The sequence below is a fragment of the Xiphias gladius genome, chromosome 20 (genome assembly GCF_016859285.1).
Source record: "Xiphias gladius isolate SHS-SW01 ecotype Sanya breed wild chromosome 20, ASM1685928v1, whole genome shotgun sequence".
NCBI classification, from domain to species: domain Eukaryota; kingdom Metazoa; phylum Chordata; class Actinopteri; order Istiophoriformes; family Xiphiidae; genus Xiphias; species Xiphias gladius.
This window is the reverse complement of record NC_053419.1, coordinates 7,895,003-7,915,380: the sequence shown is the minus strand read 5'-3', so window position 1 is coordinate 7,915,380 and position 20,378 is coordinate 7,895,003. Positions and strand designations below refer to the sequence as shown.

The following is a 20,378-nucleotide window of genomic DNA, read 5'->3' as shown; positions in this document are numbered from 1 at the left end:
AAGTTCACTGTAAATGCTAGAAGCTACAAATGGCAGCAAGATTTTAACATTTATATAAGAAAAAAAAAACTTCAATAACCAGTAGCTGTGTTACATCATGTTATTAAGAAAAAGCGCACATTAGTCCAGCCAGTTTTACATGCTTCACACCATGGCATACCAAAGGAATGAGAGGCAAATATTGTAATTCAGGTTTCTTTCAGGTTGTACTGTAATGTTTGTATTCTATGCTCATGTAAAAAATAAAGAAAAAAAAAAATTAAAATTTAACACATAAGAACGCACAAACCCACCTTTTTCTCAGCAGTGTCCAACTTTCAATGGGAGCACATTGAAAAAATAAAAAGTTTAATATCGCAAGAGATGTGCGTCTTACAAGCAATGGGTCTCACAAGCACAGGGTGAGGGAACGAGGGGGAGATATCCTTGAATTACCTCCAGTATACCCTAACCCAGGTATACTGGTGCATCATCTAAATGAGCAAAGCCGGGAGGGGAGCTAAGCCATACAGCTGAGGCCAAGGTGTGGCTCATTAAATCAATGAGCCAGTGGCCTTTTGAGTCATGGCCTGTCAGGGTTACGCAGCACCATTAGTGAGGGGAGACTTATACGTTTCTGCTATGCAGCACAAAGGGACGGCTTCAGGGGAGAAAAAGGCAGCTAGAAATGGATTGTGTTCTGTTTGTAATGTGCTGTATGTGTTTTGTTTTTTAGTTTTTGCCTTAGAGTATTTTTGTGTGTACGGGCGTATTAATATGCATGAGTCTGTACACCTACATTCAACTTCTTTTCTTCAATTGCATTTTCAGTCTACGGCAGCACAGAAAGGTGGAGGGTAACACAGGGCAATCTCAATTAACTGTCATTTCCCATTTGGACTTTGATTTTCATTTATATGAAGTGGGAAACTACAGAAGATCAATTGCCATTTTACGCAGTGCTGTGGCAGCATCTATACCTTGGCATGCATGTAACCTACCTTTTCTACTGGTGCATCCATCTTTGTTTGGTGGGAATGTTTTTAGATTTTTAAAAGAGAAATACAAATGACAAACCATCAAAACAAAAAAACACAAATTATAGAAAAGGTCCAACAGAAAATTCAGAAATAACTGCTGTTTAAGTGGAAATGAGTGACCAGTTTTAAGGAAAGACCAGGGAAAATGTCACTGAAAGAAAGTGAAATCACCACGGATGATGATAAAAACAAGACACAATAAACTCCACCACAATAACCACAGGGGCATCTTGTTTCAGTAGGACTGAGTCTCACTGTGATGTTACTGGGAGTAGGAAGAACAGGGAAACATTGAAGAAGAACGACTTTGACTCCAAGCACGATGTTGTAGGGTAAAAACCACTCCAACAAACCTCAACCTCAATTTTCTCCCCCTCCTCCCCTACTTCTTCCTCCTCCTCCTCACTCTCCTCAAACTGGGAGTGGCAATGAAAAGACAACACAAAATATTACTTTAATTCTCATTGTCGCCATCACCACAACCATATTCAAAATAGATAGTCCTTTATGCTATTTTTCTTGCCTATATTTCCAGGAAATATTCTAAGTAATGAAATATTTAATTAACACAAGTAGTGAGATGAACGTGAATATATGCAGTCATGTATCAAAAAACATGCATGCATATTCAGTGAACTTGCCTGCCATGCTAGCATTCTATTGTTGTGCTAGAAAAGAGAGGAAAAAACATGACTGACATTTTTGTTAATTATACCCTGGAAGACCTGAATTTGACTTTATGAGAAGTGTTATACTCTTAAACTTATTTTACATATTGATATTTACCAAGTTGTTATCTGTAAATAAAAATTGCCCATTTTGATGGATTACTGACATGATGGTAATTCACTTTGTTATTCCGCATTACTAACTGAGGGAGTAGCTAAATCCAAAAAAGGAGAGGGGAAAAAACAACTACTAACAGTAACTAGCTTTGCAGACATCAGTCACTGGCATCTCAGCTTTTGACTGAATTTTTTGTGATTTGTTAAGCTACCTTCAAATCACATACTTTAATGTATTAAAATTTAAATTGTTAAATAAAATAAAATAGTTAATTAATTTATTATATTGATTTCAATGGACACATTAGTAGCACTTGGACAGACTGAGTCTGTGAAGAATATCCTAAGGCAAAGTGACATTTCTTCATTTTTTAGGTTTTATAAAGGTTCCACAAACAATTTTTTTTCAGGTAAAATATTCATATTATATTGTAAAGTAGTTTTCACAGAGAAACTAGGGAAAAAAATATATAACTTGTTGGACGAACATATCATGGTTAGACAATACTGTAATCTGATACTTGATCACTAAACTTGATCACTAATTTTTATTTCTTATGCCTGCCCTCTACGTTGACAAGTAACTCATTTATAGACACAAACTCAACTGATCTTTCAAAGGAGCTCACGCTGCAGCCTTCAACCTCCAAAATATCATTGCACATTAATCATCTGACGCATTCATCTGAGTGAAAGACTTAAATAAAATATGACGTTTGCAAACCATAAACCTCAAAGATAAAGGTTCAAATCAACCAGGTTCAAGCATATCGACAGAGAAAGAAAATAAAGTGCAACTCAATTACATGTACAATCAGCCACCAAATGAACATTCCTCTATAACTTGCTCTAACACTGCTGTTGAAAACTTTTCTGGAGCCACTTTGAGTGTTGGTGCGGTCACATTATCTGAGGGAGTGAGAGTGTTTCCATGCAACAGTCTTGCTCTTACACACAAAATGTGACATGTCTTGTGACATTCAATACATTCAGGTCCAATTGAGCTACTTTCAGGGGTTACTATCTCTAATGTGCGAAAGCTGATTTTTATTTTGTCACAGCGAGTGTGAAAAGAAGCCCTTTCAAACAGCTGCTGTTACTATTTTACATGTACAGATGGATGGCTAATTATCCAACAGGACAGCACACTATAAAATGGGGCCAAGTATGCAAGCTACATCAGCAACAGAATACTTCTTCTTACCATTGTCAAAGGATTTATTCAATGAACACAGGACTTTTGGAAGGCATTACAACGGTTAAGCTACTGTGTTTGCTAAGGAGGGATTGACTAAGATCTGTCGGTTTAAAGTTAAGTAAATATTCCAAAATATGAATTGTCTACTAACTAATACCAAAACATTCACTATGCTATGTTTTATCAGGAGTTATAGTCTAGAAACTATTGAAGCTAGTCCACAACCATCCACAGTACCCACCAGAGCCTTTGCTTCCTCATCCTCAGTTACAACCTGCTGTCCAAGCCAGAGGAAGAGGAAAATAATCAATACAGTGGCATACTGCACCATTAAGCTATTTAAAGATGTACCTTCATATATACAAATATCTGCCAGTTTCAGCCCTGCTCAGACTATGATGGGAACCTACCTCCTCCCCTCCTGCCAGCTCCTCCTCCTCTTCTTCTTCCACCAATTCATCTTGCTTTAATTGTAAAGTGAACACACTGGTTGAAACTCAAGCTATAATGTCCAACAGCTACAGTCCTACAACAAATCAATCACTATATGCAAAAGCGTGGTAGGGATTCACAGCAGAGAGAGGTCACAGCTGACAGAGTGGCTACTGATTGTTCTAACTGCAGCTACACTTAGGACGCTGACAGAGGACATGATTAAATTAAGTCTCTGTCTCAATATTCTCTAGTCTATTAGGCAGCACGGGGTCTAATCTCTGTCAGTATTGATCTGTTTTCGTTGACAGCATCACATCAGACACCAGGATGGTGTATAGACCTTTCTATATAACCTATCCATAACATAACATTCACAGCATAAACAACATCCACTATGGCCTTCCTCAGAGTCAAGACTGTGTCCTAATCCAGCACTACCAATCATCTACTTCACACGGTCTTCCACCACTGTACATACCCATGCTTCCTCTGTTGCAATCTGATACACAAGAGACACACAAATACAGCTGATGTAGAAGTAACCACTGATGCAATGCTAATTTCCTTGGTTGACTAAGAAATGTTCAGTTGATCAGTGATTTTATGTTTTTTTTTTTTCCTTAATAGGGAATAAGCTATTAAGTTATTAACAGTATCATACTGGATATTGCCAGTGATCCAGTATGATGCCCTAGCACATTAAAATTGACTGTCTTCACATCCACATCTTTTTTCTCCAGACTTACCTGTTTGGCACCCATCGACTCAAACATCTTCTCCAGCTGGATTCTTAACTGCTGCACATTGTTCATCAGGACGCAGGGCTACAGTCATTGAGACAGTGACAGTGAGACTGCATTAATGGAGGACGGTATTATTCAACTTTGAAAACATTATTCAGATTTAAAATGAAGTTCTAATAGACTGAACAACAAACAATCTTCAAAATTTGACTGAATTTATAACTGTATTATGTATGATATATAGGATCTACAGCAGGTAACGTGAATTAATAACTAAATCACAGCACTGACATTTAAATGGCCTATTGTAGCACAGAAAACAAAAATCTACAGTAACAGCTTACAATCTTCTCCTTGTCAATATAAGAAGGAAAACTCTTGGTCAGAATGGCACTGTACTGCAGAAGGACTTTGGCAATTGTCTGTAAAAATGAAGATGAACAAAGACATGAGTGTGGAACAAAAAAAAGACATAGTTTCATAGTTTCAAATCCAATCACTTACTTCTAATAAAATTGTTTACCGTGTTTACTGAGTGGAATATATTACACTTTTGGAAAGCATGTCCACAGGATCACCTGAATATCAGAAACATTCCCAAATGTCTCTTAATGTGTTCTCTGGCATTCAGGAAAAGAAAGCACAAAACACAAAACTGTGCTGTCCCTCCTCCCCTAAGGAGGGGAGTATTCTGTCCGACTCAACATTTCTATTTAATGAGGTAATATCAAATTCGTTTTACAAAAGGTGAACTAATCTCCAGACAATGCTGTAGTTGTTTTTTAATATCCCTCATACATTAGCATGTTTCCAAGAGAGGAAAACTGTCATATTCAGATGCTGCTTTTGAAAGTAAAAGGTCAAAATGACTGAGTACCATTTTATTATCAATTATGAAAACTTTGGATCCAAATCCAGAACATGTTTCATGCATCTCCAGCAACTATGAATGTTACAAAAAATAGCTCTGTGCTGTTTTCTTCGTCAAATCCTTTTACAATGTTATGCACATGATATTGGGTTTTGGTTGCAACATCCAATCAAGTTACCTTGGAGAAGCGGCGACTGTACTGAGCCATGACGTTAGGGTCAGGACAATCCAGTTTCTTGATGATCTCAAAACTCTGGTTGAGCTGGGTGAAGATGTCCACCACGGAGCAGGAGAACAGAGCATGCTCAGATGTCTGCTGGAACTGAGACAGAGAGACGGCGAGAAGAAAAACACAAACACAGGCAATACTTAGTTATTGTCAATAATGTATACAGTTAAAAATGTGTGTCTTTCTAATGATTGATTTCAATATTCTCAGTTTAATCTCAATTTTACTTTTTACATAACGTTCTTGGCAGAGGTGACAACACATCAAAGTCAATTTTAATTTTCTTACTCCATCTTTTTTGTCTCTCTCCAGGGCTCCATGCATAAACTCAATAGACACGTCCTCATTTTCATCCAACCACTGCAGTACAAACTGTAAGAACCATCTACAAGAGAAAATAAAGATAAGCAGTTAAAAAAAAAAAAAAAAAAAAGACTTCTGAGTTTTACTGGCATAATATCCCTAACCAATACCCAAGTTAGGGATTAATCAATTGTATAATCAAAAAATAAGTCATTCAAAAAGAAATTTAATGTGTCCTTGTGACTATGAGTGAATATGTCACATGCACTTACGATGGGTAGTCGGGAACAACGCCCTTAACGTTTGGAAGCTCCTTGACATACTCATTGTAGAGCCACTTGACCTTAAAGTGCAGGTTCATGTAGTCGGTACTCTTACACAGTCTGTGCTTCTCGTGCTCTGCAGATATGAAGACGTGAAGAGCCTGTGAGCTTTCTGATGGGTTTGCGCCAGAGAGTGGGAGAGAATCTGAATCCGAACCGAAGTAATCATTCTCAAATTTGGTTGTTTCCCCCTACTTCCTGTCTTTACGCTAAGCTAAGCTAAGCTAACTGGCCGTTGGCTTCACACAGTTGCCTATTTAATGAACAGATCAATTTTTTTTCTAATGCAGCAGGTTGGCATAAAGACAGAAGACACCCACACACTATTAAGATCAAAATAAACTTCAGGGATGCACGTTATTCTAAAAGTCAGTACTTCATTTAATACAAGTGTTTAATATACTTTTAACTTTAGATACAAGAGCAACGAGTGCAGTGAGATCATATCTTTATGATCTCTCTTTATGACTTTATAACTGATAAGTAATAGCTTATACACTTTTGGGGGAAAATGCTATGATAGTATGGATGCAAATGCAAACACACACTGAGAATCAACACCCATATGTTTTATTTTGAACTGACTACCTTGAGTTTATTCAGTATATAATGGAAAATTAATGTAATACTCTCGACAAGTCTTATTTCAGGGTATTAGATAATTAACTGTAGTTGTGTGCACATGAACTCAAGATCCACTCATAGAAATCAAAGGAATTGTTTTGCATTTGCAGCAATAATGATTAGATCAAATTTAACCAGGCACTTGAGTATCTTTTTAATTACCTACTAAAAAATATTACTATTAGTCTTAAATTTTAAGTAGAATTCAGTCCGGATTCATTCCATCTCTGAAAACATTTTCAACCACTTTTTATATTAACGCAGAGTGAAAATGAAGTGGCCACAACTTCTGTGCAGCAGTATGCAAAATAGATATTTCACAGTGACAGTCTGTGCAGAGGACTCATCTTAAGGACAGGGGCTGGGATAAAAGCTGAATGCCTCTGGGGACTGCTGGTGCCGTACAGTACAGTACAGCAGACAAAAAGTGCAGAGAGGCTCCTGGGAGACATAAGCAGCTTTCAAACCTTGCACAGTTTTCCTTTCTATCTTTAATTTCTTCTGTGCCATTGTATCATTTCTACTTTAGAATTTCTCTTCACTTCTGGACATTCCAAACATATCTGGAGGGATATAATGCATGAGGAATGGAACAAAAATCAACATGTAATACTGACAAGTTTCACTTTAAGGAGAAATGTGCTTCTTTTGATGAGATCAAATCAATTCTGCAAAAAAGATGATAAATTACTGGTTGTTATTGATTCAGCAAAACAAGAGGTCCTTGAGCAGGATAGTAGACTGGGGCCTGGAGTTACCTTCCATAGCGTACTTCATGTCTTGAGCGAACAATGTCCACATGACCTCTGCTGACACCTTCCCTACGTTCAGTTCTTGAGGGAACCTGGGAGAAAGGAGACAGCAAACGTAAATTATTCTAAGAATACAACAGAATATCATGACATTACTTCTACTGAATTCTGAGACCAAACAAAGTCAAAATATGCCTGAGTATCATGATTTAAGCATCCATATTAAGTGTTCTAGAAATCTAGAAGTAACTATTAAAGACAACTCTCATCTCTCAAATTAGCAAAAACTGCCAGAGGGAAAATTGGTCAAGATTTATTCAAGCACTTTTTTAACAAGTTAACGATTTTGTAAATGTATGCTGACTACTAACTGGTTGAGCACGGGTGTGTAGGAGTTTCTGTCCTCTTCAATGATAGAGACGATTAGCATGATGAGTTTGGGCCAGAAGTCCAAGTTCTTGATGCTCGGACCCTGCTCCTCCAAAGGGAGCTCGTCCTTGCCCTGGATTAGAAAAGAAACACAGTCAGTCATTAAAAAAAGACCTGGTAGAAGTTAAATACAATCAGTGTAATGGATTTTATGTCTGCTTTAGTGATCATGTGGTCACTGTAATGACCACATAACAGTCAGGCCCAAGGAAGTTGTTTATACAACAGTTCATACACATTTCATTATCATCCCCAGTTGTCTCAAAGGAAGAGAGATGTATACTATTTGTCTAGCCTTGTAGCATGTCTGTTGTTACCGGGCCACACCGATGCACCTCATAGAGCTGGATAATTAGTATGGGACTCACTGTGTCCACAGGTTGGTACTGTCTGTTGTACAGCTCGTGGCAGTTATTGAAGATGTAGTCATACGTAGAATTGAGACAGGCCTTGACACAGTCCCTCACAACCTGGCTGGCTCTGGGTGGAGACTGTAACTCCTGGACCTGAACACCAGATGGAGATAGCCAACACTGGCAATGAATAACTGTAAACAATCACTGACACTTTGTCTACTTGCAGAGTACCTGGCAACCAACTCATTAGCAACACACAAGTTAAAAAATGGAATGCTGTGCATCTAGTTTTCAGGTGGTGACTTCATGGCCAAGCTATGGCAGAATGTCCCATTTAAAAGTCAAATGATAACCCCTTTTCTGAGATCCTATCGAGAGCAACTACAGTAAACAGAAAGATACAGTTCATGAAACACTGTTAGCTACCTTCATCCTAAAGAAGGTGATGCTTGTAAGAAGATCCACTGTGGATTTCAAATCCTGCAGACGATCCTTGCTGCTGGCAGGGAAGTGGTTCTACAGAGGAAAAAAATAAATAAAAAAATAAGTTTAATTAACAAGTAAAGTAAATATAATTAATAATTACGGACATATAGTACATATTAATGAAGACAGCATGGAGACCTTATGCTTCGCACGTAAATTGGACTGCTACAATTCATACTTGCAGATTAATGCTCAGTGATCAGAAAAGACTGTAAAATTTAAATATGTGATATGGCACAAAATGTAGACGGAAAGTCACTTTCACTAATATTTTTGACTGACTAGATCACTAGATTTTCTTTTGTGAAAATGGGTTAATGTGTGCCCTAAATTCATGAATATAATTGATTACAGAGGAACATTCAACTTTGCATATCAGGTAAAAATAAATAAAACATCATTATCAACACTGCTGAAGCAATATTACAATGTCAAGGCGGCAATGTAATGTGTGACTACTACATTAGTCATTAAGGGTAGTGATATTTATTTAGTACAATCAAAATCATACCCTGTATGTTGAGAGGTCAATGCGCAAGGAGTTGTGTAACTGGTCTAAGAGCTTGACAAAGCGTTCTTTCTGTATGGGGAAGAAAAGAATAAATAAATGATGAGAGAGAAGGAAAAAGACAGATATTGACACAAAAATGCAAGGAGAAAGACTGAGGCTTTGTTTGTGTGGGTATATGTGTAAGTAGTAAAGAAAGGAAGAGAGAGACAAAAACAAGACAAGAGACAAGACATGTTTTATTGTCTTGGTGAGTGTGTGTGTGTGTGTGTTTTTGTGTGCTACAGTAATACAAACCCCAAAATTGGAGGCAGCAAAGCGGTCGGAGGCGGACACATTGGTGGAGGCGGTTGTGTGGGCGTAGAAGGCATTGATATTGGCCAGCAGGGTGCTCATCACTGCAGGAACCCCGGGACACATGTACTTAGACGACAGACAGGCAAAGTGCCTGGAAAGAGAAGCACAAACAAAGCTTAGTAAAGACCTGGGCAGCAGGCCTTGTCTTCCTCCTGCTCACACTTACAAAGATATTTCATTGCCATGAAGAAAAGGTTTTGTCAAAGCAATGTGGGCGTACAGCATGAATAGCTGTGCATTTATTTGGTCAGCCTGTGTCCTCTCAAGGGTTTTGGTTTCACCTAATGATCCCTATTAGGAATGGTCATTTCATCTGCCCATCAGCTAGCTGGCACGTTTGGGCTGAAGGATAGCCCATTGGAGTGTCCTTTCTGTGAATGATGGGCCCAGCTAAAAGGCATCTGTATGGAGCATGACATTTCATGGAGACAAATCCATCCTCAGCCCATTTATAATTGACTTTCCTTCATTTGGAGGCCAAGAGGGAATGACAGCAGCACTGATAGGCACTTTGGTATGAGAGAAAAAGGCAGGAAGGGAGGACGAGGGACCGGAGGAAATGAAGAGGTGAAAAACATATGGACAGGTAGAGAGACAGCTAGGGAGACAGTGTTTATGTCTACTGTGAGGTCACAGACTCACGTCATGGCCTGGTAGATTGACTCAATCCCGTAGCGCATGGCAAACTCGTCCACTATTTCCTGTGCCACATCATCAAAGTAGACTTTCCATCCATCGTCTCCACGGGCCTCTGGGATTTTAACCGAACCTTGGCCAAGCACATCAGTCGAATGGTGGAACAGGTTCTGTAATGGACAGGAACATTGGATTAATGTCATATGAATAGGCTGTATCAGTAAAGATGAGAGAGAAAAGAGATGACAAAGTGACAATGGCTTAACTGTACTTTATGTGCGGATATGTGTGGTGAAGATAACGAGGGGCTGAAACCTTTTGGCCTTACTAATTATGGGACTGACTGTTTTATAAGCACAGGTTATGCACTGTTATGCACCTTAAGTACTTACAGGAGCGGCATCTTTAGAAAAGTTTTAGTGAGTTGATATTGGTAGATGTAGTGGACAATCACTTCTTTATCATTTTAGAATCAGATAACAGGTCATTAACAATGTAGATATCCTGTAGCTGTACTAACACTCTCCTAAAAAGTTTAGTATGCTGCATAATATCCTGTGTGTAAGCAAAACATGGTTTCTGTAGAATGAAATACCTCATGCAAACATGTGTACTGCGAATGATATGGAGCCACTTTCTCCTCTCCCTTGATCTCCACATTGATTTGGAGGCGAATGGCACCTGACACAGCTGACTTGTCTGTCCTCTTCTCTGTAATTAAACACAAAAACAGTCATGCAGTTACATAGCCACACAAACACCCGCACATCTACACATTCTCGATTCATAACTCTAAACCAGTTTTGTGACGCGGAGGCACATGAAACCGGGTCTGTCAACACAACACTAATTCCAGACTATTAACATGGCAGTTCTATTATAGGGGGTTCTGTTTCTACAGTTTGATGGCAGTGCAGAGCCGGCAACGCTAATAGAAGTCCTCCAGCTGATAGTGAGGGAGACAATGGCAGTGGGCTGTATGGATCTGTGCCTGATCACGCAAGACACTTGAGCTGGAGCTTCTCTGAAGGTGGAGTGCTTGGTGGCTCACCCCTGCTATTTGCCCTGACAGGCACATCATTAGGGGTAATTTGTACATGTCGGCAGAGCGGTCGACTTCCGACTGGAGTGCTGCTACTTGATAATCACACATCGGGGGGGTAAGGAGGGCATGGGAGGGGCACTTGGGAGAAGAAGATAGAGAAGAGAAAATGTTGTTTGAAATGCACGGGGCATATTAGATGACTGATAATTAATTTTGCTTCAAATTCTAATTCCTAATGACTCCTAATCAAATGAATATTTTGTTAATGTGATTATCAGAGATCAAGGATATTAAATTGGGCACTTCATATCTCCCAGTTTAAGAAAAGAGCACAACAGTAGATTTATTGGCACATTCATATTCAGTACAATGCTGTTCCAGTGGAAGATTTATTATTGCCACAGTGAAGTCAATTTCAGCACTTTAATGAAGTAGAAACAAAAGATACTTTTTGCTTAATAACTGAATGCCTTACTCTTACATACAACATGGATGTGAAAATGTGGAGTGTTTCTAAAGATGTTTTAAAGAGACCAAAGAAATTATGCCTTGGGGGGGGGTAAATCTATCAGTTAATTTCTGTGGTTGTTCCACCAACAGTTAGTTGATGGATGAAAACTGTTTGACAACACAGGAGACGGATTTTAAAAGGAAACAGGCAGAGATATAGAGACAGTAATTCCGAAATATTATTCTAAAGAAGACTGTGGTGACAAAACCTGGAAGAGAGTTTACCCTGAGAGGCCATTAAGCTACCTTTACTCATGCTGTACACAACCAGCGCTCTTACAAAATAGCATAAGGGACTGATAAAGAAGCTACTGTGTACTTGTAAGCAACTTGTCTTCAGGACTCATCCTAATGAAAATATTTTCATACAGCAGGGAATGGTACTGGGTATTATCATGAAACAAATTTAGGATTTTTTTTCTCCTGAAATGAGAACAACTGTCAGTGAGCACAATGGTACTCTGGTACTAATGGTACTTTAAAGCGTCATATAGCTTGCCAGGGAAGGCCAGTATTATCATGCAGGCCAGTATGGGCCTTGTGGCCACTCCTTGTCTATGTTAAAAAAGAAAAGTTGCTGCCGGCAAAGGAGACATGGGTAATGAGGTCCAAATAAACTACTGACTGGACTTGCTGAAAAGAGAACTCTTAGCAGCAAACAGAAAATACAGAGACTGTACGCCTCATCAGAAGTAGATCAATCCTTCATTAAGACAAATGTCTTAATGTAGCCAGCTAATGAAACCCAGATTGTTGTAGATGACTCCTTTGCAGGCCAGGGAGAAAATGCCTGAGGTGGAACTTTGTAAAACAGAAATGGTCAATGAGGAACAATGTCCACAGGATAGAGTATCTTTATATTTTAATCTTTTCCTGCAGATTGTGACATCAAAGTGTCTATTGCACATCTCCACATATAAACTGCTGCTATTGTTTTGCTTTCCTCTAGGTGGTGCATGGTCCAATGGCTGCTACACAGTTCTGTACCTTCTAAATGTAAATAAGCATATTTGTAAATTTATGAGTGAGTTACAAACCAGTTTGATTAGATGGCCATCATCTAAAACTGTACCAATAAAACAGACCACATTTCTCTCATCATATGCAGTATGCTTCACAGAGTCTATAAACAGGTCAAGACAGCATACTGACCCAGGTTGTACCAGACGTCCATTTCTCCACTCAGCGTTCGAACTTCAATAATACTCTGGCCAAGGAAATCATCAGATTCCCTCTTGAGACGCTGCTTCACCCTTGACTTGATGTCATCATCTTCGTCCCACACGCGCACTTTGATTCGGTCTGAGGAATTGTGGCACTCACTAATGAAAAACAGGAAATGAACAAAGTGTGCATATAAAGTAAAAAACAATATAAAATGAATACAGTTTCACAGAAAATGACAGAGTTGGCGCAGTGGGAATGAAGAACAAGAATGAAAACAATGCGTAATCGTCGGACTTTAACAGATTAATTCTTCTTAGCCTGGCTATTATATGGGGTATATAGGCCCTCACACCATCAGAAAGAACCTTGCACAAGAAAAGTTTACAATTATACACACATTTTATAAACAAGAAATTTATGTGACTCACAAGTGGAACTTCTCCTCCCATACAGGATTGAGGTTGCCATAAATGGTCTTGGTTCTCTTCTTGGTCTTGCCCACTTGAACAGTGACATATGGATCACTGGATCCTGTCTTGTCCTTTGCCTGAAGGCCTTGGGCACAGACGACTATAGCAATGGTGGAGAAACAAAGCCAAGGAGCAAACATTAGCATTGCCAAGAATCAGAAGTTGTACTGCTAAGATTGATGCTCAACTGCTGAAGTTTTGGTTGAACTGATTCACTTTTTGTCAATTTTGAGCTGTAGGATACCTGTGATGGTGATCTTAGCTGACCACTTTGAGGTCCCATCCAGTACACTCTGTTTGATGGTCTTCATCTGCTGTGCATGGATGGCTTTGCTGATGACAAAAACTTCCCTGATAAGTTCAAAGATTTCTGGTTTGTTCCTTTCCCTGATCTTCATCCTGTCCTTCATGGCCATGATGATATTCTGAGTCCTGTCTTCAGCTCCATGCTTAGAGCTCTTCTCCGCAGCACCTAAACATTTATCAAAGATGTGTACAGATTCAAAATCAATTGAAAAGTCCTCAGTGGTAGCAATGGACACGACACGTTAAAGCTTGTCAATATATATATATATACATATAAAAATAATCATTTTGACAATAATGTCATGGAACTCGTATAAATCCTCTACATTCAACAAACTATTCATGAACTTTTGTAACTTCCTAGTTAACATAGCATTAGTGATAATCTATTTTAGATCACTTACTACTTCCTTTAAATGTTTTCTGGGCAGTACTCACGCTGTAGACAATCAGCATTTAGCAGCTCTTGGCACTTCTCATGGCACTTGACGCCACACTCGGAGCAACGCATGCCTTGGCGGGCAATCCCCCACAACAGCCCCTCACACTCATAGCAGTATGTCGGCGTAGTGGCAGTCCACACTTCAAAGTTATGTGGTGTAGTGCAAGATATGGGGTAGATGAGAGCCTGCAGGGTCTTCTTGTACACATGGTTTTTCTATAGAAGGGAGAACATTTTTTTTAATGCAGAGATACAGGGACAACCCGTTTTGGGGACATAAGAGTACTCAATTTATAATGATGGCAGAGAAAGTTTAAGATGTTATACTCACCAGCTCCTCATCCTTGATTGAGGACCGTGCAGCCATAGCAGATGCGATCCCTGCCTTCCTGGCTTGGACGAGGGACTGAACAACAGGTGACAAAGGAAAATCTAGTTAAATTAGCATTTAACATACACAGATACAACCCACAACCAAGCACACCCTCAAAATATTACTATGACTATGGAGGTCAGTATGGTTAAAAAAGGTGGCCAGGGTGGTTGTAAGGGTGGTGAGTAGGGTTAATTAAATTATATATATTATTTCGATTGGTGAATCCTTATCAGAAGATCAGAAAACCCATGTTAGTATTATTAGTTTTTTCACGCAACTGATGAAGAAGAGATTACTAAAGAACATAAAGTACTAACAATGTCAACACTATAATGCAATAAGAGGATCATCTGCCACAATTTCTTGTGGGGGGTTAGTAGTGTATTCCACCCATGTGCTTTTGTGATTGCCATGGGACAGCAGGTAACATAAATATAATACAAACCAAAAAGTGGGGGAAGGATTTCATGATTATGTATATTTATGATAATGTCAAGTAGGGAGAAAAGCTACCAATGACCAAGAGGATGCATGCAAATGTTTTAATATGTATTAAACAAGAGGTCTGCGATCAAAGACTTTAACATGCTACAGACATTCAAGTTTGAGGTAACTACTGTTTTATCTGTCCTACTTGATATTTTGTACTGTAGTAGAAAAGGGAGTGGCAGTTGGGTTCTATTAACTTACCATAGCCTGACCAAGGAGAATGAATGCATTCAAGAGAGTTGTGGGGAATAGTTTCAGGTTTAAGAGAGGAGGGAGAGAGAAATTAGCATTCTTATTTCATATTTGTCTCAATTCGTTGATAACAATCTCGTCCCAAATTCAGCTCAAAGGTCAAAGAGTAAATGTGACTTCTGTGGTGGTCTCACAAACAGAATGACATGCACTCACAAAGAAAGAACAAAACAAACAGGGTGACATATGACATACAGTATACATAGCAATGGAATTGTAGGTTAGTACTGACCACATCGCTGACCAAGGGGATAGGCTTCTTTTTACGCAGGTCTGGCATGCTGTCAATTCCATACAGACCAGATCCCCCACTGTGCATCAACAAAAATAGTGTAAAAGGATAATATAAAGGCCTCATATACACACACACAGCAGAGCACAACAGGGTCAGGGGAGACACAAAGCAGGAGACTCCAGGGTCAACTACAGTCACACTAGTATTAAAAAGCTAACTTATTGCTGCTAATCCAGTTAAGAATCCAGTTAAAAATTCACCAAAATAACACTCAAAATACTGTTAAAGGAAACCAAATGTAGATGTTAAATATATATCACTTACCCTGGTTTGACCCAGGCCTGTCTAGCATTGGGTTCTTCATCTCGAACCTACAAAATATCAAAAGTAAGAATTTAGGCTGTAAGCTTACAAAGGTTAACACATAGCAGTATATAATGAGAAATAACAGGTAATGGAAAGTTAAATTTGGTTGAGTTTCACCTCTCTGATGTTACAGAACATGCAATGTAAAATAAAAAATCAAAGTGTTGATACTTTTAAAACACAGGCTCAAATAAAATTTGCTGAGCTTTTTAATTGTACAAGATGTTATGTGAAATGCAATGATGGACCAACATTATGTAGATACAAAACCACAGAGTATGTTATATTTCACAGGTCAAGTTGCAAATTAAATCAGTTTATATAACTTTTTTCTTGCTTTCATAAGTGTCTGTACATCCATCTCTCAGGTGACACAAGTTGATTAGCATGAAGGTTGTCTCTCCCAGCATAAGTTTCTGATAGTGTTTAAAAAACTTCTGGGGTAAACATAAAGCAGCTTAACTGACATTATCACTAGAAATAGAGCTGGGGAATCATGCTCTAAAGCTACAACACAAATCAAATCAATGATAAACTGTTTATTATACAGAATAAATTAAGTGCTTGGACAAATGTCGTTTACGGAATAACATATCTACCCAAACATAACCTGTCGTATTTGCACACTGTCCATTATGCTTCTGAATGCATACAAGCATTCCCAAATATTAAGTAACGATTTGCAGTTAAATTCAGTGAATTGCTTTAAAAAAAACAAAACAGGCAAAACAATTAAAATCAACAGAAAAAAGAATTATAGTTTAAATGTGGAGCCAATGTTAGATGAGTAACCTGATTATCTTCTCTCCCACACTCTGCAAAGAAAAAAAAAAAATCACATATGTATTAGAAATTGTGTGGAGAAAGTGTAGTTGAGCAGACTAATTTGAGCATATTTCCAAGACACTGACTTCAAAAAAAAAAAAAAAAAAAGACCAATGATTCTCAAATGAATAAGTGTTTATAAACCACACCTGCATAATACTAGATTTAATCTTAATGCTGTATAGATACATCATAGATCATGTATTTAGATCATTACACCATTTAAGATGTTTTTTTTTTTGGCTGTTATTACTGGGCTTGCAAGTGATTACAGTCAGAAAAAAATACCCTTGAAAATACCTTGGATGAACTCGTCTTGAGATTGGGAGATTTGGGATCCCTGAGACCCTTGAGAGCCATGGGACCCGTGGGACCCCTGAGCATATTTGGACAGCCTATGTCGGGTTTGCCTCTTTTCCCTTAGAATGCGCTGGAAATTAGCGATACTCTCTCTGTGACTGGCATCAGTACGCTTTCCTTGATTGATCTCATCCAGAATGTGGTTTTCCCTAACTGGACTTAACCACACCTCATCTGGACCCAGTGGACTCTCGCTCTGCCTTGCTGGACAATGGTCTGGTGTTTGGTCAAGGTTGGACAAAGTCTCATCCATTGGACATTTGCCCTGTGAAATTTCTACAGAGTCATATTCAGTAAGGGTGCAGGGAGAGTGGCTTTCCTCATTGGGGGATGTTCGAAGATTGCATGACAGGTTCTCAGGTGTCTCCCCACAATCCACATAGAGTGAAGCCTCACTGTCCTCCTTTGGAGTGCCAAATTGAGTGTGATTCTCTGACAGACTAATGTCTCCCTCTGTATAATCTGTACTGCTCTGCTCCTCCTTGGGTTCACTGGCTTGCCTGACGGGGGACAGAGATGCCTCAGATCCACTGTCATCTTTCACACCTTCAGTGTTAGATCCTTCCAACTTTTTTAAAGCCCCTTTCAAAGCTGATCTGAAATTGAGCACAGCCTTGCTAAAAGTGGTTACATCAAAACCTACATTGGGGGTTTTGGATGTGCCCTCAGAATCTATTTCAGAAGACTCCTGTGACAAAGATTCTCCTGCTTCATCCCTGGAGTCACTGGGATCCGTCCATTCCCTGTCCAAACTCTCGGCAGACCCCAGATCAAGATTGTGACCAGTCGATGGACAATTATCACACGGTGAATGTGGCTCCAGGTAACCATCATCACAGTCAGTCAGCAGCACAGTAGAGCAACTCAGGCTCCCCGACGGCCCACTGTCTAGTTCATTTGCACAGGCATCCATGGCGTGGTAACCTGAACTATGTGAGTACGGACAGTTTGCAGCACAGTTGCAGTCCAGGTTTTCCTCCTCAGTTTGTATGGTGGGCCTCCAGTCCACCATACTAGAAGTGCTGGATGGAGAGTTGTACTGGAATCCAAACAGCAATGAGAGATGCTCAGAGCTGTTGTGTGAAGAATGACCCGGTGTGCTGCTTTGTGTCTCCTCTGTGGCACACCTGTCACAAACACCGAGACAGTTGTCTAGCTCTTCTCCACTGTTTGCACAAGAGCAAATGTCCTCCTCACTCCAACCTCCTTGTCCACTTATACTGTGCTGCATATCAGAAGAAGGCCACGTCTCATATTCTCTGTCACCAGAAAGAAAGCCCGCTTCTCGGAAGCTGGAACTATGACAAGATGACAGAGAACTGGTGCTTTGGTAGTCATGGCCACATTGAAGCTCCATGTAGCAGAGGTCAGGTTTTGTGGTCCCTAGCACGTGCATATTTGAACTCTGCTCTTGGCTCCATTGGATTGTTTGCTGGTCTGACTGACTGAGAGTGACTCTCTCAATTTGCCACTGTTTGGATGATCTGTGAGATGGTATACATTCTAAATTTTTTCTGCAATCTTTGCGATCCAACACTGGACTAGTCTCTCTACAATGAAGAGATGTGATTGCATTCTGTCTACCCAGGCTTCCTCGTCTGATGCGGGCTGTTTGAGAAACAGGACTAGGATGAGGTGCAGCTGAAGCCCCAGAGTACAGCTCACCTATTTCACTGAGCACTGCATCGACACAACAAGATACTTCATCCACCGAGCCTCGCACAGATGTTAGATACACCCTCAGGTCAGAAATTTCCTCCTGGATCTTGTTGATGCCTTTTAACTCTTTCAAGATATGTTCCACTAAGTTACTAGAGCCTTGCTCTGCCTCCTCATCCTCCATCTCCCCCTTTTCTTCTCTATTTTTGGTCCTTTCAATGAAACTGGGTATAGTATCCTCCAAAAACCCAATGCCATCCTGGCAATCAGAACTGCTGTTTTCCCCAGACAGGGTGAGGTCAGCTTTGCTGCAGGTAGTGTCGACTGATGACAGGTCATGAAGGGAGTTATCTTCTGGCCCCTGCAGGCACTTCTGCAGCGTTTTGCTTAGGCTTTGCCCCACTTTGGGGCTCTGCGATTTCTTCTGCAGGTCTTGCCTCTTGGGCGAGAGTGGAAGTAGCTCTGATTTATAGGATTCATCCTGACCACTGAGGCGTCCTCTGGGGAACATCCCTGAGGAGTGGCGCTGTTTATCAGTTTTTCCCTCACATGGACAAACGACTGCCTCAGTAACTCCTCTTTAGAGCAGTGTAAGCATAAGCCAGGACTTTAGACTTGAAATGACTGAGTGCCTGCGCCATGACTAGCAAGAGAAAACTGGATGGTAAGTTATTTTGTCAACAAAGCAGTGAAAACGCCAAGCATTGATCTGTATTTGTTATGTGTAAACTAAATTAACTATAGGAATCTCATTTGTAGCTAATTTGGGTGGTAGTTCTGCTATGCCACTCTGCTGTGTCGGTCTTAAAACAGCAACCAAATATAATCAACCACCAAAAACTGAATAAATGTCATCTAATCTTTCCTGTTGGCAATCACCTGGAGCCCAGCTGCATTCAATGCTCAAAAGCAGAAGAAAGGTAGGAAAGTTGGTGCATTTTGAAACTATCCATTAATGTGATCATATAATAGAATTTTCAGCATTCGCAACCCAAGAATAGAAATGCATTTGCTCACTACTCAAATTCATATTTTTAATTAAACTCATGAAAGTGCAATAAACAGTCAGAAAATCAAATAAATATTTTGATTGTTATTCTTACTATTTTTAATGACCCACAGACTACAGAGTCAAGATAGAAAAGCAATAAGCAAATCTAACTTCTGAAACTGGGATTGTAAGGTAGTTTTGTTTCAACAGTCAACAAAGTATAGCCATGTACTATATGTATTTGCCTTAAAAATGGGGCAGAATGCTGATGTACTTGCAGAAAAAAACAGCAAGTTTAATAAATTTTAGCACACATGGAATCCTACACTTAAATTTGAGGCCACTGTGAGAGACTACACTCTGGTGTACAGTATAGAGGGGTGATAGACAGTATTGTTTTAATTGACCTTGTCTGAGTCAGAGTGGCAAATTGTAGAATGAACACCATGCAGCTGCTTAGATCTCTGTTATTAGGATGCTTTGGAAAGACAAGCACGGTAATTAGATGACAGGTCAATTCTCTCCTCTAAGGCCATGTCATTCTTTCAGACCCCTACCAGCTGCACGGGTGGATAGCTGTGACCCACAGCCTATAGAATAAATAATACAGGGATTACTGAATAGCCCCAAAATGCCACACAAATCTATCCGATGGCATTACATAATCCAGGAAAGTATGTAGTCTGAATATGTATGATAAACATAGTCTGTTTACAGGACAGAAAGAGCAGAAATTGGGCAGTTCTATGGATATGTCTCTTATGATCCCTCCATTTAATCATGGTTAATACTTGACACAGCACAGTGATACCATATTTATCCACTGAGAAT

General features: G+C 39.5%; 1 protein-coding gene across 4 annotated transcripts in view; it reads right to left on the bottom strand.

Annotated features, from left to right (window-relative positions):
- The window catches only part of LOC120806167 (protein unc-13 homolog B-like), a 67,612-nt gene that overhangs the window by 6,138 nt on the left and 41,096 nt on the right, over positions 1 to 20,378 (bottom strand). For 3 of the 4 annotated variants that reach the window (XM_040156989.1, XM_040156990.1, XM_040156992.1), the window contains exons 11-31: positions 15,671 to 15,717; positions 15,344 to 15,422; positions 15,061 to 15,066; positions 14,326 to 14,400; positions 13,991 to 14,210; positions 13,491 to 13,718; positions 13,205 to 13,346; positions 12,762 to 12,931; positions 10,650 to 10,765; positions 10,061 to 10,224; positions 9,359 to 9,509; positions 9,065 to 9,133; positions 8,494 to 8,583; positions 8,080 to 8,217; positions 7,654 to 7,784; positions 7,289 to 7,374; positions 5,856 to 5,982; positions 5,569 to 5,665; positions 5,230 to 5,373; positions 4,525 to 4,602; positions 4,184 to 4,261 (exon numbers count right to left, since the gene is read on the bottom strand). In XM_040156989.1, the coding sequence (XP_040012923.1) occupies positions 4,184 to 4,261; positions 4,525 to 4,602; positions 5,230 to 5,373; positions 5,569 to 5,665; positions 5,856 to 5,982; positions 7,289 to 7,374; positions 7,654 to 7,784; positions 8,080 to 8,217; positions 8,494 to 8,583; positions 9,065 to 9,133; positions 9,359 to 9,509; positions 10,061 to 10,224; positions 10,650 to 10,765; positions 12,762 to 12,931; positions 13,205 to 13,346; positions 13,491 to 13,718; positions 13,991 to 14,210; positions 14,326 to 14,400; positions 15,061 to 15,066; positions 15,344 to 15,422; positions 15,671 to 15,717 (2,436 nt within the window). The remainder of the gene's footprint in view (positions 1 to 4,183; positions 4,262 to 4,524; positions 4,603 to 5,229; positions 5,374 to 5,568; positions 5,666 to 5,855; positions 5,983 to 7,288; positions 7,375 to 7,653; positions 7,785 to 8,079; positions 8,218 to 8,493; positions 8,584 to 9,064; positions 9,134 to 9,358; positions 9,510 to 10,060; positions 10,225 to 10,649; positions 10,766 to 12,761; positions 12,932 to 13,204; positions 13,347 to 13,490; positions 13,719 to 13,990; positions 14,211 to 14,325; positions 14,401 to 15,060; positions 15,067 to 15,343; positions 15,423 to 15,670; positions 15,718 to 20,378) is intronic. The other variant, XM_040156991.1, reaches the window with a different exon arrangement.